General features: G+C 39.1%; 1 protein-coding gene across 11 annotated transcripts in view; it reads left to right on the forward strand.

The window, feature by feature from the left end:
- The window catches only part of smoc1 (SPARC related modular calcium binding 1), a 69,493-nt gene that overhangs the window by 8,596 nt on the left and 43,371 nt on the right, over nt 1-17,526 (forward strand). For 10 of the 11 annotated variants that reach the window (XM_053509991.1, XM_053509994.1, XM_053509989.1 and 7 more), the window contains exons 2-3: nt 11,347-11,512; nt 12,764-12,847. In XM_053509991.1, coding sequence (XP_053365966.1) covers nt 11,347-11,512; nt 12,764-12,847 — 250 coding nt within the window. The remainder of the gene's footprint in view (nt 1-11,346; nt 11,513-12,763; nt 12,848-17,526) is intronic. The other variant, XM_053509995.1, reaches the window with a different exon arrangement.

Genomic DNA, 17,526 nt, shown 5'->3' on the forward strand with positions numbered 1-17,526 from the left:
TAAATATTTTAGTAATGCGAGCATATTTCATCGGACTTTTCATACAAGCGTACTTGTGGGAAGTCTTGCACATTTTCAGACATTTCTTTTCGTCAGATTTGAGCCTTTTCTTGGTGAGAAAGTGAAGAAAAGGAAGCAAAGACAATAAGGATTTAGGAAAATGTTTTTGGGGTGACATGAAAAATGTACCCCCTATGCTCAAACTGCTCTCAGACACAACAATAAACATACTTTGTACATAATAAGCATGCATGTTTCCTTTTTATCTCCTCTCCCCCTGATGCTCTGACCCGATTATCGAGTGATAATGGACTTTAATGGTTTCAGGGTCACCAACAGCAGACATGAGATCAGGGAATCAAACAGACAGTTATGGAGATGTTAGAAATTAATACAATGGTTATAAAAGCAGAAAAAACTGAAGATATGCAATATAACGTGTCAATTTATGGTTCCATAGTGCTGCAGTTTTTTTTTTTTCTTTTCTAGGTTGTATGAATCCATTTCTCAAAACTTTACACACTAAGCACTTTTGCCAAAACTGCACAAATCTCATGCAGAATGTGTTCATCCTTTCCAAACCATATTCTTTCTTCTCAAAACTGATTTTTCCATCAAAATGATTAACACAGGCATCACATGAATAGGATTTATTGAGGACTGATTTCACTGATAAAACTGAAAACACAAGAATTAAAAGACTGTACAGTATGTTTGTTCAAATGTAAAAAAAAAAATGTGTAAAAACAGTTATTTATTTATTGGTCAAGTTTTGGTGTGTTAGCATTTTGCACCCTCTTTGATTCCCAGCCATGTTGGAGTTTGGGGGTTCCTGCGGTTTTCCAGTTTCCTCCCACCATCCGAAGACATGCAGATTAGACTAACTTGCGTTCTCAAATTGCCCATAGTGTGTGAATGTATGTATCCCGCCTTATGTGCTACAATAAGTCTCCTGGAATAGGCTCCAGCCCCTCTTACCCCCTCCCCCCCTCGCCCGGGACCCTGTATGCAGGGTTAAGCGGTACAGAAGATGATGAGTGAGAGTTTCGGCGTTCTTTCCTTTTTCAAGTGGTCTTTCAGCACTCCACATCAATGATAGCTACCAACCGGCGAGACCGTAGCCGAACGTATGCTTTCACCGAGGCACATGAAGCCGCTGATCGCATCTTTTCAATCTGTTAGGGTTCGTTATTCCCCGTTTGGAGGAAAACGCCATCCGCCCCTTTCTGCTTGCATGAGCTCATAGTTTACCCGTGATTGGATAGCCGTATAAGTGTGCAAATTTGCAGTCGATATAAAGGTTGTTGCCATGATACAATACAGTACTTTGTCTTATATACTGTACAAAAGCAACAATTCAATTCCTACCTCTGATCCCAATCAGGCCAGACAACTTCATGCACATGAAGAAGAAGAAATATTTTTCCTGGCCATACAGTGGGGGAAAAATGACCAGTGAATGACAGATCCAGACCTGGAAGGCAACAGCACCAATATCACCACATGGCACTTCCATTACCTGGAGTAGGATCATAGGCTCATTGGTTTTGACCAAATCTATACTCAAAGACTTTCCAGCGCCAAAAATTCTAAGCAAATAAATGTGGGGAATGTGGTGCCAAATAACGGACTGAAAAGCATGGGTGGATACCGAACTCGTTGTGGACCTGAGCATTGTGGTGGAAACTTACACTTTCCCAACCGACATTGGTCTAGGCTCGGTACTTCTAGGGCCGGTAATTCTTGAGGAATATAAGCAAATACGCTGTAATATTGAGACCATAGCTGACACCACCTCGAGTTATGGCTCCACACATGGGCCTATTTCTCCCATACAGGCTAGGGAAATCAATGCAGTGACCAAAGATGTTATTTTCTCTCTGCCTGGTCTTCTGATTGAAACACACCTCATTAATGAAGATGTGCTTGTATGGGTCATCAAGAACATTCTGAGAATAAAAACGTACAGGAACACTGAACTGCATAGTGAACATACCGTATACAGAGTACTGCGAGAATGCACTGAATCACTCATCGATAGTGCGGCTTCTTTACTCGGTCAGGGTTCATCTCAAATGGGACATGAAAGAGTTGCTCCATTTGTTTTGGCATAGGACACGACCAGTGGTGGTAAGGCTGACCCAGTTACCTTTGTGGCCTTGGGTGTGTTGTGTAGGATGACTCATATTTGAAGTTCCTGCACATGTTGTAGGCTAAGACAAAAAAAAGCCACTAAAAAATATTACTATATACTGTGCATTTCAGTAGTATACTGTAATTACTGTTATTTATACTGTACATACTGTACAGTATAATAAAACTGTAAAGTTGGTGTTTCTGTGTTTGCGGAAAAGTTTGGTGACCATACAGTAAGGTGAGTAATAAAACACATCAAGATGGTTTTTGGTATTTTTGTTTGTCTGTTTGTTTGTGCACACATCACCTAAAAAACTACTAAACGAATTTTAATGAATTTTTACAGGTGTATTTGGCCGAGCTTAAGGTAACATATAGGCCTTGTTTCATCGCAATCGGCCCACGGTAAGGGAAGATATGCTACTTTGAAATGGAAAACGCCATTATATCATAAAAAAAAGTGAGTGTCCACACTGTTATTTGAAAGCGATCAGATCAGGTTTGGCTCTGTTCAGACTGGCAGCCCAAATCTGCATGAGATACTGCGTAACAATGGGAGAGACTTGCATGCAGAGAGATATTTCCTCATACGGTATATCACCCTGTTCCTAGACGTTCCCTTCAGCTTTGTCTGTACTCAAACACCCACCCTAAAGTGTTATGACACATTTCTGTTTATCCTCTGTCCAGGAACTATTGTTCTCAATTTCCACACTGTGGTTCAGCCAGATGCTCTTCTGAAATCCTGGGTAATTTAGACGCACTTTTACATACTTTTCAAAAGCAGAAAAAACTCCTGAAACATAGCAAGTTAACTTTCTTAAAAAAAAAAAAAAAAAAAAAGTTGATTTCCATCCCATTCTTCCTGCCCATTTTTTAACAAGGGATCCATGTGCCATGCCGTGTGGAATTGTTGGACCGCGTCGGGCTGCGAGTGACAAAATGGACTTTGAAATCTGATCTGAGTGGGTAGAACATCCAGAGATACATCCTTATGAATCCAATTTGAATCGGATTTCAAACCACCTCTGCATGTGGTTCAAAAATCAAAACCTCTGGATGCAAAAATTGGGTTTGAAATGATTCAATAGGTCTTTTTTTTGTCTTTAGACTACATAAAAGCAATTTGAGTCTGATCTGGAGATGCCAAAAATATGAAGTTTGCCCTGGCACAGTGAATCTCCGTCCAGCTTCAGACATGGTCATGTTGATTACGTATTTCAAAATATTAGCTGATCTCCCTGTTTCTTGTCCACCTCATACATGTGCACACACACACACACACACACACACACACACACACACACACACACACAGCTCCTTCTCTTACTCTATTGTTCTCCATCACAGTAGAGGTCACCTGAGGTCTCTTTTGTGCTTTGACAGATAATTGAAACGTTCTGAACAAGCAAAGCTTGATAATGAAAATTGTCTTAAATGATGGGATTTTGCGTGTGGGCGTGTGGAAAAAGTGATTTCAAATTGCTCCTTGATTGGAACAAAGGAATTGTGTTGAGGGTTTTGTTGTTAGCCCATGAGTTTATTCAAGGTTTCGCCATTACGTGCATAGATCCAGTTTTAGTGTGTTAACATTAGAGAAAAACCGCAAGACTGTAAGTTTATTTAAATTCTTCAGTGTGTTAATGTGAATAAGCCATCAAAACTAATTCATGTTAGCAAAAGTGGCCAGACAGATACATTCCTCACCTTGATTTGCTCAAACCCCTCTAAGATCGGGCACATGGTCCAGTCTTTTCCGAAAGGCAAAGCTCCAGTTTCAGATTAGTTCTGTCTGAGACTGAGTCCAATAGAAACTTACTGCAGAACTTATTTAATTATTGATCAGAACTCATCACTATTCATTGACATCATAACTTATGACTTGTTGATTGTTTGATATGATGTGTTGATTGATCAGTCTTTACTAGGATTCATGTGTAGGCTAAAAGTCCATTCACGTATTCAGTGTATCATTTTTCCTCCGTACTTGGTCCCCTGGCGATCCTCACACACCATCATAAAGTACGAGAGCTGCCAGCTGGAGAGGGTAAGGTCTAGCAAATACTTCCTTTAAAACACTAATTCCTGCCATAATAGAGAAAAAAAAAAGTCCTCTGCTGTCTCTTTCTATTAGTAAACTTTAGAGGCTTTGTGTGTTGCTTCATATTTTCCCAAATCCCCTTCTCTCAGATGGCCTGACTCCTTCCTGTTTTCTGGGTGGCCTCATCATTATCAAGATCTCTATTGTTTCTCTCCAACTAAACTAATACGACTTGAGTGTAACATTGTGTGGTGTTTAATTAGCACAATATGGAAGTCTGCTGCTCTGTCCTCCTGTGGCCCAGAAACTAGAACTGAAAACTTAACCATAAGTCAGATGTAGAGGTGATGAAGTATGAATGAAAGTATAATCCATCAAAGTATGTATGGGAAAGACACACACACACACATACACACACACACACACACACACACACACCAATTTATGTGCCTGTTGAGTTGCAAATTTGACTGCAGATCTTTACAAATAAAGAAAGAACAAATCTGCTATAGCCATCCATCCAACTAGGGATCGTGGAGGCCAATGGTGACCACTGTGTTTATTTCCTTTTTTACAACCATAGTATAACCCCCTGTAAACATTCACACTCAGATATGTGCAATTTGGGAACGCCAATCAGCCTGTTCTGCATGTTTATGGACTGTGGGAGGAAACCGGAGTACCCGGAGGAAACCCACCAAGCACAAGGAGAACATGCAAACTCCATGCACACCAAACCCGAAGTGGGAATCGGACCCTGGAGAACCCTGGATGTACAAGGCCACAGTGTACTTAATAGTGCTTAGACTTAATAGTGCTACGCATTAAGTCACCATGCCAGCATACTGTATAGCCAAAAGTATTGGCTCGCCTTCACAAGCATATGAACTTGAGTAACATCCAATTCTTAATCCATAGGGTTTATTTGAGTTGGCCCTTTGCAGCTATAACAGCTTTAACTCTTCTGAGAAAGCCTATGTACTGTAGGGTGCCTACGGAGTGAGCGAGGAGGGACAACAGATTGGCGCGCATGTCCATCACAGGTGCACGCCGTAACACACTCAAACAGATTACAGTTCACCTTCATTAGGGCCAGGGGTAGCTCAGTGGTTAAGGCATTGGACTATAGTTCGGAGGATCCCAGGTTCAAACCCCACAACCACCAAGTTGCCACTGTTGGGCCCTTGAGCAAGGCCCTTAACCCTCAACTGCTCAGATGTGTAATGAGATTAAAAAAAAAGTCGCTCTGGACTGCGATCTTCTAGTAGTTCCTCACTAGTGGACTGCAGAGGAAGTTCAGCTATGGAGATTCTGTAGATTCCAAACCACAGGGAGCAAAATGTCTCAGTCCAAAGGGAAATGTGAAGACTGCAGGAAAGTCAACTGGTTCATTATGACTTCAATGGAAGTAAACAGGCAAAGTTACTCATCAGTCCTTGCACATTTTGTTTTTCACACTTGTATTTCCACAGTTACATCAACAGGTATGTGAGGTGTTTATGTTACCAAGGCAACACAGGGTAGGACGTGATGTTTGCGTTGGTGGCACTGCAGGGTGTTCCAAATGGAGAAATTTTTGTCAGGAAAGCCAGTTTAACCGAAATGAACAGGGAATAGGGAGTAATGTTCATGTACAGTACACTAGGAAATGTAACGCAGCTTCACACTCTCTCACTCTGACCCCCACCCGACTACTGATTGTGCACACCTGTCCTCAATCATGCACACACACACACACACACACACACGTACTCTCGCTTTCACGTTTGTGCCAGTTGGCTTGATACCTGTTATTGTTCTCATTATATTACCTTGTTTATAACATCTTAGTCTCGCATTATATTTCCTTAGCTTTGATCTCTGCTTCACCCTGATAATGATTCTGGTTTATTTTGTTTGTCTAGATTGATAAAATCGTGTCACCCTGCACTGTTTTTTCGTCCTCACCTGCATTCCTGCATGTCACATTGTTCCATGTCACAATATATTTTGGCTTTACTCAATTTATTTACTCAATTTATTTCAGCGTATCAAGCTCTACTTTGTCTTTCGAGTCCATCAAAAGTATTGTTTTATATGGCAGTGACATTTCTTTTTTGTTGTTTGTTTTTAGTTGCATCATGGCTCGATCATATTTATAACTTTTTTACAAACTCATAAATCTCAAACAAAAATATAGAGCTTTAACAGGAGACCTGACATTTTAAACATTTTAGATGCATTTAGGCAAATTTGTAGCCTGCAGTTGAATTTACTTAATGATTTCCCAGCAGGAACTTACCATTATACTAAGGCTGGAAAAAAAAACAAAAAAAAAAAAACAGACCATTCTTTCAATTTAGGTTTGTTGTGTTTAAGGTTGACGATGCTGACGTGTGTTTTTGATGCTTTAAAGCACTGCACTTCCTCCTTCAATATAAATGCGCGGCTATTATGTTGGTAAAGACGCTATAAACATTTTTACGTTTTGTTGAAAATGCCATCCAAGATGTGATCTTATTCAGCAGGAGTAATTTTACGATCGTACAACTCTATGCTGTAAAAGCTATTGAGATGGTTGGACTCCTGCAGATGGAACACAGTTTCTGGAAAGGATTTGTTTTGAAATCTTATGTGTGGACATATCTCAATCTTATAATTGTGTATTTAAAAAAGAAAAAAATCACCTGAAAATACATAAAATGCCTTTATGTTAATATCAGTAGACTCATGTACCATGCGGGTTGGTTACCTGTAGTGAAAAACCCATATTTTTAGTAGGACTCCTGATTTTGTCATTTACTGTAAATGCAGCTTTTTTTCTTGGAAGTCGTAGCCTCTTTTTCCCCGTCTCCCCATTCCAAAGAAGCTCTTCAAAGACATTTGTTTGTTACTCATTTTTGCTAACTTGTGGACTTAATTTTGTACTGTATCATGTGGCTGAGATAAGCCTTTTTTTTTTTTTCCAAAATAAAAAAGTTTTTTGATTTTTTTTATCAGTCCCAAATGACTCACAGACCGGAACTAGTTTGTGCGCCAGTGGTTGACGACCACTGGTTTAGATGGCTGCGGGGACTTGTCCATTAAGCATTTTCACATAAGAGCGAGTGCTGTTGTGTTGAATATCAGCAATATACAACTTTTATACAACAACAATTCAACAAACACCATAAATTACCAAGAGATCATGATTTGTTTATTTAACCAGGTATTTTGCTCCGCCAGACTAAACCACGACTGGCGAAGCTGGCGACCCGACAGTTAGAGACAGTCTGCTACTAAGCAGACAGAATGCTGTTTAAGATGAGATAATGTTATCAGATGTGTGTTGTTGCTGAAATGCTTCTGTGACTGGTTGTGAATGTGGGTTTTGGCAGGCAGCTGCTCTCTCCTCAATACTGCCGACCCACAGTTAGTGGAATTAATGAATTGTAGGGCACCTGTGATGTGGTGTGTGTGTGTGTGTGTGGTGGTGGTGGGGGGGGGGGTGTTCGGGGGTTAAATCTATTGATGGGTAAGGAGTGGAACAGGAAGTTTGTGTGGTCTGAAAAAAGGGCGATAAATCAAACAAAGAAAAGGGGCGGGGCCAGGACCAGGGAGGTTGTGGTCTGAAAATAAATAGAGAGCAACATGGTGAAGGTATATAAACTCATAATTGAGTGTAAACAAAAGTAAACAATTCTGACAGAACATACAAAGTTATTTATAATATATACATCTTATACAATTTTGTTCTGGAGACATATCATGTCCACAAATATTTGCCATATAGAGTACCCCAAAACTTGGACTTGGGTTCTAGCTAATGTGATAAAAACTTTTACTGAGACCTTGGATATCTTCTTTATTCCCCTCCGAGCCCCAGATTCTGCTACTTGACTTTGACTGTACATGTGGTTTGCATGACCTTCACAATCATGTTTAAGTTTTTAGGAAGTCCCCAGTGATTGACTTGAACATGTATCACTATGTATACATACTGTATTATGCTACTGTACAAAGCTTAACAGTAGATTTTAATTTTAGTTTAAGTTTTAGAGCAGGTCTTGATACATCCTGGTGTGTGACTTTAAATTTCATAACCTTTAGGAAAGGTTTAGTGTGTGTCTGTGCTGTCATTGGTTTGTTATACTAATAAGTTCATCTCTTCTATACTTTGTACTTTCTTGATTAGTTTTTGGATTTACACCCTGTTATTTCCTTGTCTCCTGTATTGTGAGCTAAGTTCTGTGGTTTGTCCTGGTCGTTCTGCGTTTTGTTTTGTGATCATGGAATACCCTTGCATAATGTTGCCTGCCTGTATTCTGACCCCTGCCATGGACTTTGACATAAATATTTAGATTCGCTTTAATAAAGCTAACGCCAAGGGTATGATATTGTCATGGAATAGCCCTGACAATTTGACAATTTCCATATTTGCGTTAAGGTTTTTGAGTGTAAGGTTTTTAAGGTATTGTGTGAACCTTCCCATGCCTTTGTGCCCATAAAACAACCCCCCCCTCATTGCGCTTCCTGATTCCTTATATGGTAACACTTCCTACAGCCCGTATCCAGACGAACATACTTACAAATAGCTCATGTCCGCTGGAACCTTTTTGTTTAACCGGAAAATGCTAATGTGTTTCCTATCGTCTGTCTGTCTCACGGACTTTGTGTGACTTCCATTACTGCATTGGGCCTGCCCTTAGCACAACACTTTTATATTAGTTGAAAATAACTTATATAGGAAGGAAAGATTTGCCATAAAGGTATGGTAGGTACACCATGGTACTGCTACTGAATACATCATTATCATGGAATAAAAATATTATAAATATTAAACATAGTTGAGTTTTGGAATCTGATTGGTCAGAAGATGTTGATTTATTTTCTATAGCAACAGCTTAAACTAGTCCTAACACTTTATCCTTCACAGGGACTTTATATTTCTTAAATATAAATGTAAAACATAACTTTTTTTAAGGACTTTTCAGTACCGGTTTCCATCCCTGAGTTTTGAAACAGTCAGAGGTAAAGATGTATGTTTTTACAACATGAAAAGAACTTTCAGAATGGATCACTTCGCAGAATCTCAGTAAGGTGACAAGCTGGATTAGTCCATTAAGAGTAAAAGAGAGGAGGGTGAAAGAATGACTGTTTATTGCTGGGACTGTTTATTACTGGGACTTGTTATGAAATCTCTTGGTAATAAGGCGTAAAACCGATTAACATTTAGCACAGTACAGTGATGAGAGTTTTAGCTTCATTAAAATATTAAAATGCTTCCAAAGTTTTAAAAGTCAATGATGATCCAGGATAAAGTGACTTGGAGCCATTCAGCGGATGAAACGCCTGATCCATGAAAATCAAAGAATAACTTCAAAGAATAATATTGACGATGAAACACCGTAAAATATTTGAATAGTGCAAACATTTTAAACAAGGCCGCACGTCTTTAAATGAAAATCCTGGCTGAGGTGGCAGACAGATAACTTGACACCAACTTGCGGAAGAGACTCTGTGGGAACTGTACTGTACTGTACATGCAATCATTTACCAACACCACGTGCGCATTACAGGAACTCCGCTGGGAGTTATTGCCACATCCCTCGTACAGTCCTGACCTCGCTCCAAACCATTTCCACACGGAGTTCCTGGGAGGCCAGGCTTTCAGATGGAAAGCAGTCCCCAGTGTACTGAGAAAACTTCCTACCTTGATGGTGGCACTATTTAAACACTGGGATAAGTGCATTAGTGTAGCAGAAGATTATATAGGGGAATAAAGAACAGGGTGTTGAAAGTTCTGGTTTGACTTGAACGCCCTGTGTATAAATAAGTCAAATATCATCTTGCGTAGGAATGGCATAAAGCACAGAATATGGAGAAAGGAAAGAATTTCCCATGATCCAAAGCTAACCATCTCATGTACAGTACATCTGACCGTGGAACTGGTAATCAGTTGTGTTATCTGCAAAGCAGAAACTGTTAGGTTTTACATTATGCCGATGTCTTGTGTTATCTAATATTATGCGTAGTTGTAAGGTAAATATAGGGTAATGAGATTATTTTATACGCTTAAAGTAAATTGAATCCCATGCTTCTGTCATGACTGGAGACATACAAAGACTTCCGCTCTTCTTCCGCAATTTAGCAGTCTGCATTAACATTTAAAGCTGTCTTATGAGTTTGCATCTTCCTCCGGAGTTCTCCCACTGGTGACTTTTAAACTAGCGCCGTGGCATTTGAGAACTCTTTTACAACGTGTGATTTTGTCTGTAGGGCTGGAGGAAAAATGCAGCCTAAAATCCAGCTTAAGAGTTTAAATATCTACATCTATTTCTCAGTAAGGCAAGGGCATAATGTTCAGTATGAACTGCGAATGATTCAGAAAGTACAGTGAAGCTAATAGGAGAGGTATGTAGTTACAAGAGTGACGAATGTAAACCCAGACCCACCAAGAGCTTAAGCAATTTGCTTTTTTCATTCCGAGGAGTGCAGTATCGCCGAAGAGCGATGTCAGGTCAGCTGTTTTTAATCAAGCCGCGTGTCTTAGTGTAACTCAAGCCTCGAGTCGGAGTTAAACTCCTGCTGATCGGCTAGCCACCGGACAACAAAAAATGAATTTGGTGTTAAGCACAGCCCGTCGTGAGGATCCCTCACTCTTCACATGACATTAAGGATTTATTTAACTGGAGGATTAGATGCTGAAGTATGAACTGTTTGGATGTTTGAGGGATCTGTGGGAGAAGAATAATTTGTGGTCATTACTCCCAGAACAACAGCCCTAACTGTGTCTAATTCGGAGCAAAGGGAAGCGCCATTATTGTTGTCTGCTTGCTGATTTACAGCCTCTGTTCTGCTGAGTTATGCTCATCTGGGAGAAATTTCACGAATGTTCGGTTCGTGTGAAACATATGACGCGGCATCTGTAGTTATCTACATGGTCTGAATAGATCCATCTGACTGCCTATTAATTCTTCTCTTTTATTTGGATAATGTTCGGTACGTCACTAGTAATAGCACTTTCAGCAATTTGGATTCAGCTTTTCCAGACACATGATTCATCTAAATGGTAGCAGCACAGATGGGATCAGGGTGCTCTCTCTCTTTTTTTTTTTGTCTCATGGTGAAACTCTTTATATTTCTGGTATATGTTTGGAGATTCATCTGATGGTGTCAAATATCTTGTGTGTGTGTGTGTGTGTGTGTAGTGGTTGATTGGGGATAGAGACAGTCACTGTGCAGCGAGCTGCTCGAAGACTCCAGCTAAACCGGTGTGTGGCTCAGATGGACGCAGTTATGATACAACCTGTGACCTACAGAGGGCAAAATGCAAGGATGGAACGCTGACATTAGCCTACAGGGGCCGGTGCAAAGGTCAGTATATAAGGGGTAACTTACTTCCTCACTCAACTTTTTCGATTTGTGTATAGGTTTCAGGTAACATTATATTATATTATATTATATTATAGTATGTACCATTTGTAAAAGAAAAGAGAAAACTAAAAAGAAAAAAGAAAAAATGTTTGTCTTTGTTTCATTAGTAATTTTGTGTTTCAATTAATAAACCCACATGGTCTCTAAACAGGAAAAGCCTCCCGTAAGTGTGCACAATCACTCCCAGAGCTCACACACACAACCTCCCCTCCGACACCCTGCATCAGGCACGCTAGCACCTCCACATCATAACAATTTAACTCAAATCATTTGTTCAATGTAGCATAGAGATGTTTTATAAAGTACAAATTGTCACAGAGATCCATGGTGTTAACAGAAAGAATGATAAAGAGTTTGTAGAAATAGTTAAAATGTTTAAAGCTAAAAATGATCTGATGAACTTATTATTATTATTATTATTATTTGAGGTTGAAGCCCACGTACATGTCTGTGTGTCTCTCTGTACAGCAGAACTCTCTGTCTAACTTATTAATACAAAGAAATCACATTCTGTAAGGTTAAGTATCCTAAGGTTAAGTTGTCCTTCTTTGGTGATCACACAAATACACTCCCTGTTCGGTAATCGGAGAGTGAATCACAGATGAGAAATGGAAAAAGTAAATAAAAGGATAAAGATGAAGTTTTGTCTTAAAACCACTCCAGCGTGTTAAATAAAATTCACTTATACCACTTCAGCGCTGTTATTTCAGCCAAAGTGAAAATATGAACTAATCCCAGTAAAAATATTCACTTTATCTTTTCTAATTAATATCTATTGGTGCAGGTGTTTGTTTGCATTGAGACAGTAGCGCATTAGTAGATTATTTAAAAGTAGATTATTAAATCCCACACATAACTGTTCATAACATCACTTTAACTCAACATTTAGATTTCACTGATGGTGCAGATTAAACGTCAGGCAGAGATCTAAGGACTGCAGGAGATTCAGTCAATTCTGTCCAAACAGTTTTGCGTAAAAAGAAAAAAAGGATTTTCTGAGACTGGTTTCGGGTCTCCGACCTGTGAAACTTTAAGATTAATTAAGATCATTGTTTTATTTTCAAGACAGATGTTAGTAGTACTTTTAATCAACTTTCGATTTTCTCTTTTTTTTTAGGCTTAAAACATAGTTCATCGCAATTGAAAAAAAAAAAACCTACAGCCTTTTTGTGCATTTTCCCTACATTTCAGGTAAGCCATATGGGCGGATTGATCAGTCACCTGCACTTTCTGCTCCCACACTTGCTTCAGAAGGTAAGGAGCTAGAAATCAAAGGTAAGACACACCTGGCTTTTAATGATCTAAAACAGCCCTTACACAAGGATTCACACACAACTGTATGCCCGAGAAATGGCTCACATACACTCCTTACAAAAGCATTGTGGTATTCAGTTGTTTGGATACAGTTCTTCCAAACAGATGGCAATAGGTATAAAAGATTTAGTCTCTGGAAATAAAGCTGTATCAGATTTTTGGATTTTACAAGACAAGTGTCCCGCTGTCTTAGTATGAATTGGATCCAGAGATTCCAGACTGTTAAGAGTTTTCATTCCATGCTCTTTGGTTTGCATGAAAGTGTTCACAGACCATGTTCACACACAATGAGTTTTGGAATATTGCTGGCACTCATTGCTATACACGCTCATTTCTAAGCGTGTATAGTCGTGCTAAACACGAAGAATGAAAAGGGAAAAATACTTCCAGTTCATAAACTAAGATGCAGGCAGTAAGTTATACAGATGCAGGAGCCTGTATGGCCCGTAAACCGCTGCCAAAGCTAAACTGCAAACGTAACCGTTGACAATTAACTATTGCAACAGTTGGATTTGATTTCGTTTATGAGTTTATAAAAAATCTTTTCATGGTATTCATAAGGAGCCGTTTGCTAGGATTCCTCGGTACAGCGAACTTTATTTGCTAACGTCCCGCTTGTCTCATATCAAGTTTAAAAGAAAAACTAACCAAAAAAAACTTTAAGTGGACAGATGCAATGACAAAAAACATGTTATATATCATTATAGTCACTTATATCAAATAATATTTATGTTATACAGTTTATTTTTTATTTAGATCATAATATTTTCAAATAATACTTTATTTAAATTCATATACAAAAATACATTCATACCACAGTACTGTTGAATTCCTGAATCTGGGTTGTCATACAGCACTGATTAATTTCCAGTATCACCGGCTCTGACGGCCATTTCAGTTACAAAATAAGTTCGTCTGCATCATGTCACCTGACCTTTAATTGTTTTATATTGTTTTCAGAATATAAGATTTCTGATTATTTCCATAATTTTAAGCACACCTTATCTCGCTTCAGTCATTATTTAAACTTGATCCATTATTATGTACTTTACAGCTTTTGCCACAATAAAAAGTACTTGTAAATCACGACTTGTAATGTAACGAGTATGATATTGCTTTCCAATAAATATTTTCAACAAATATTGTGTTTGTTCCACAAACACAGATTATTTACCATAACAACAGATTATGCTTTGTTTGTTATTTTAACCGAAATTTTTTGCTCCGTCAACACGTATCCTTGCGCGACTAACTGCCACTGGTGGAGCTGGCGGCCGAGACTAGCGTAAGGTTAGCGTAAAACATAGGGTTAGCGTAATTAACGGGGAGAAAGTCGTTTTACTGGTAATACAGTATGTAGCCAAAAGTTAAGGAATAATAAACCATGGAGGTGGTGAACAGTCTTGAGAAAGTTAAAAGTTTCTCTTTATGTTTTCACTTATATCAGCTTCGTTAACTACCGGGTTCTGGGTTCGAAACCCAAATATAGTATCCATTAAATGGAAAGCTACGATAGGAACTATGCGTTAGAGAGGGATTTGGGATTCAGCATTGTGTTACAAGCTAGTTAGGTTTGTTAGAGGTCTGTAGCTCGCCTTCGGTGGTAATAAAAAAGAAAACACAGATGGTTCAGGGGCGATTCGGAATGAATCAGAAGAAATGGAGACTATGGAGACAGGATGTTGTTTAAGATGACACAACGTTATCAGATGTGTGTTTACTGCGGACCGCACAGACCTACAGTACTCTCACCCATGCTGCGACCGACAGTTAGTGTAATTAAAGATTGTTAGAACACCTGTGATGCCGAGTGATAAATGTAGTTAAACTTCACAGTGCTGGGAAGAAATTTCCAGGTTCAGCCAGTGCAACTAAGTTTGAACATGAACCATTTTTACATTTTTTTTTTTTTTTTGTCTGTTTGGCCTTTTGGTTGTTTGTTTATTTATATTTATGTCTAAGTTTCAGGTTTCCTTGTTGGGTTTGTATTTACAGAATGTCATTTCAGTTTCAGATCCTTGACAGACATTCTGCTCTAAAGATCATTTTTCTGTCAGTATGTGTAAGTCATCCACTGCCCCGAGGTAGCAAAGGGGCTTGGATGAGGTCTGGGTGCTGGTGTACAAAGTTTCACTTTCTCCAAACAGAACGCTGGTTTGTATTTACACAAAAGTTAAACTTGTGTGTCATCTGTCCACACATGGCCGTTTGAGGAGTTCAACACTCGTGTGTGTTTTTTTTAGCAAGCTTGAGAAGGGCAGCAGAGATTTTATTGAGAAAACTGCGGTTTCTTTGGTGGTGCCGTCTCATGCACAACACATATTTTCAGTGACCTTCTTATGGACTTATGAAGGCAGATGTTATGGTTGCAACATTTCCCTTTGTCACATTATCCTAGGACATTGTTTTGCCACACTATACTAGTAGAAAACATGGACCTTAAGGATTGTTAGGACATTTAACAATTAAATGTCTTAAGGACATTTCTTGGTCTGTGATGGAGGCCCACATTACATATCGGAAATTCTGTTGTAAAACTTTCCTGCCTTGCGCCGATTTAACCCGAGAGCGGAAGAGATTGCCGGATTACCGGAGTTGATTGCTTCCATTCTAGTTAATGGCTGTGATTTTACCTGGTGCTTCGTGGTGTGTTTCCTAAGCGTCTTGGAGTGCATGCTGAAAACAAGAGTACACACTACATATCAAAACCAACTACCAAAACGAATAAATAAAACATTGTATATTTATACATAAATGTATGTATAAACGCATATTTACAGTACATTAAAATTCAATACGACGAAGGATAAACTACATTTTTAACCAATCAAAGAAAAGTCAGTAAAAAGTCATGAGTTGAGTCACACCATGAGAACCGTCAAGTCATAACTAAAATGGGAGCAAACCATTTCACACAGGCGACATCATAGATCCACCCCCATGAAAATCTGGCCTTGTAGTGGTCTCTTTATTAAGGTAACATAACATATATTTTATAATTCAAGCCAAGCCAGACACACACCTGAATCAACTTAGCCGATTAGTATCAACTGGCGCCTTAGTCCTATTACTCTACTTTCATTAGCCATATTTTTTTAATCAGTTATTTTTATTGTGTAAACCATATGCAACTTTAGTTCTAGTGTGTGTAATGGGAACAGAAGCTTCCAAAGCATGCAAAAAGAAAGATCAGGCCAATATAATGTAGTGTAGGCTTCTACACAGGGGCAGGGGGGGCAGGGGGGGCAGGGGGTCGATCCAGGGAACCTTGGTGCACAAGGCAGGGCACACTTACAATGGGCTGCAACCCATCATAGGGCACAAGCACAAACGAAATTGAATCAAATTGAATTGAAAATCCCAATGCCCCAAAATCGAATCGAATCGACACTCTACCTACAATCTGAATTTCAGAAAAGTTGGGGTGCTTTTTAAATTTGAATAAATTGAAAACTAAAAGACTTTCAAATCACATAAGCCAATAATTTATTCACAATAGAACATAGAGAACATAACAAAATGTTTAAACTGAGAAATGTTACATTTCTATCCAGTTAAAGAGCTCATTCCAAATTTGATGCCTGCTACAGGTCTCAAAGAAGTCGTGACGGGGACAACAAAGGGCTTAAAAAGCAAGAAATTTTGAGTAAAAAAGTGCAGGAAAAGTTTGTGGAATACTTTAAAGAAAACGTTCCTCAACTCAAATTGCAAAGGCTTTGCAAATCTCATCGTCCTTGTCCCTAACGCACAGAGATTATCTTTTGATGATGGTCCGTACTACAGATGAAGACCTTTGTTGGATGCCTGTAGTCTTCAGGCCCCTTACTAAATGGGCCCAGGAATACTTCTGGAAACCACTTTCACTAAACACGTTGTGCCGTGCCATCTGCAGATTTCAAGACAAAGTTTTATCATGCAAAAAGAAATCCATACGTGAACATTATCCTGAAGTGCTGTAGTATCCTCTGGGCTAAGGCTCATTTTAAATGGACTGTTTCAAATGGAAAACTGTTCTATGGTCAGACGAGTCCAAATTTGACATTCTTGTTGGAAATCACGGTTGCCCTCCAGGCTAAAGAGAAGAGAGACCTTCCAGCAGCGAGGTTCCAGCATGTTTTCAGCATCATTTCAAAAGCCAGCATCTCTAATGGTATGGAGGTGCATAAGTACATACGATATGGGCAGCTTGCGTGTTTTGGAAGGCACTATGAATGCTGAAAGGTATATAAAGCTTTTAAAACAACCTATGCTCCAGGGAAGGCCTTGTGTATTTCAGCAAGACAATGCAAAACCCCATACTGCAGCTATTACCAGCATGGCTTCATAGTAGAAGAGTCCAGATGCTGAATTAGCATGGCTGCAGTCCAAATCTTTCACCTATAGTATACAGAACATTTGGCGCATCATTAAACGAAAAATATATCAAAGACGACCACAAACTCTTCAGCAGCTGGATACCTATATCAGGCAAGAATGCGACTAAATTCCAACACCAAAACTCCAGAAACTCATGACCTAAATGCCCAGACGTCTTTAAACAGTTTTGCTACACCATCTAATTCGTAATGAAGTGGCGTAAACATTTGAAAAAGTGGAGTAAAACATTTGAATGGTGCAAAGGTTTTAAAGAAGGCTGTACG

The sequence above is a fragment of the Clarias gariepinus genome, chromosome 13 (assembly GCF_024256425.1).
Source record: "Clarias gariepinus isolate MV-2021 ecotype Netherlands chromosome 13, CGAR_prim_01v2, whole genome shotgun sequence".
Classification (NCBI taxonomy): domain Eukaryota; kingdom Metazoa; phylum Chordata; class Actinopteri; order Siluriformes; family Clariidae; genus Clarias; species Clarias gariepinus.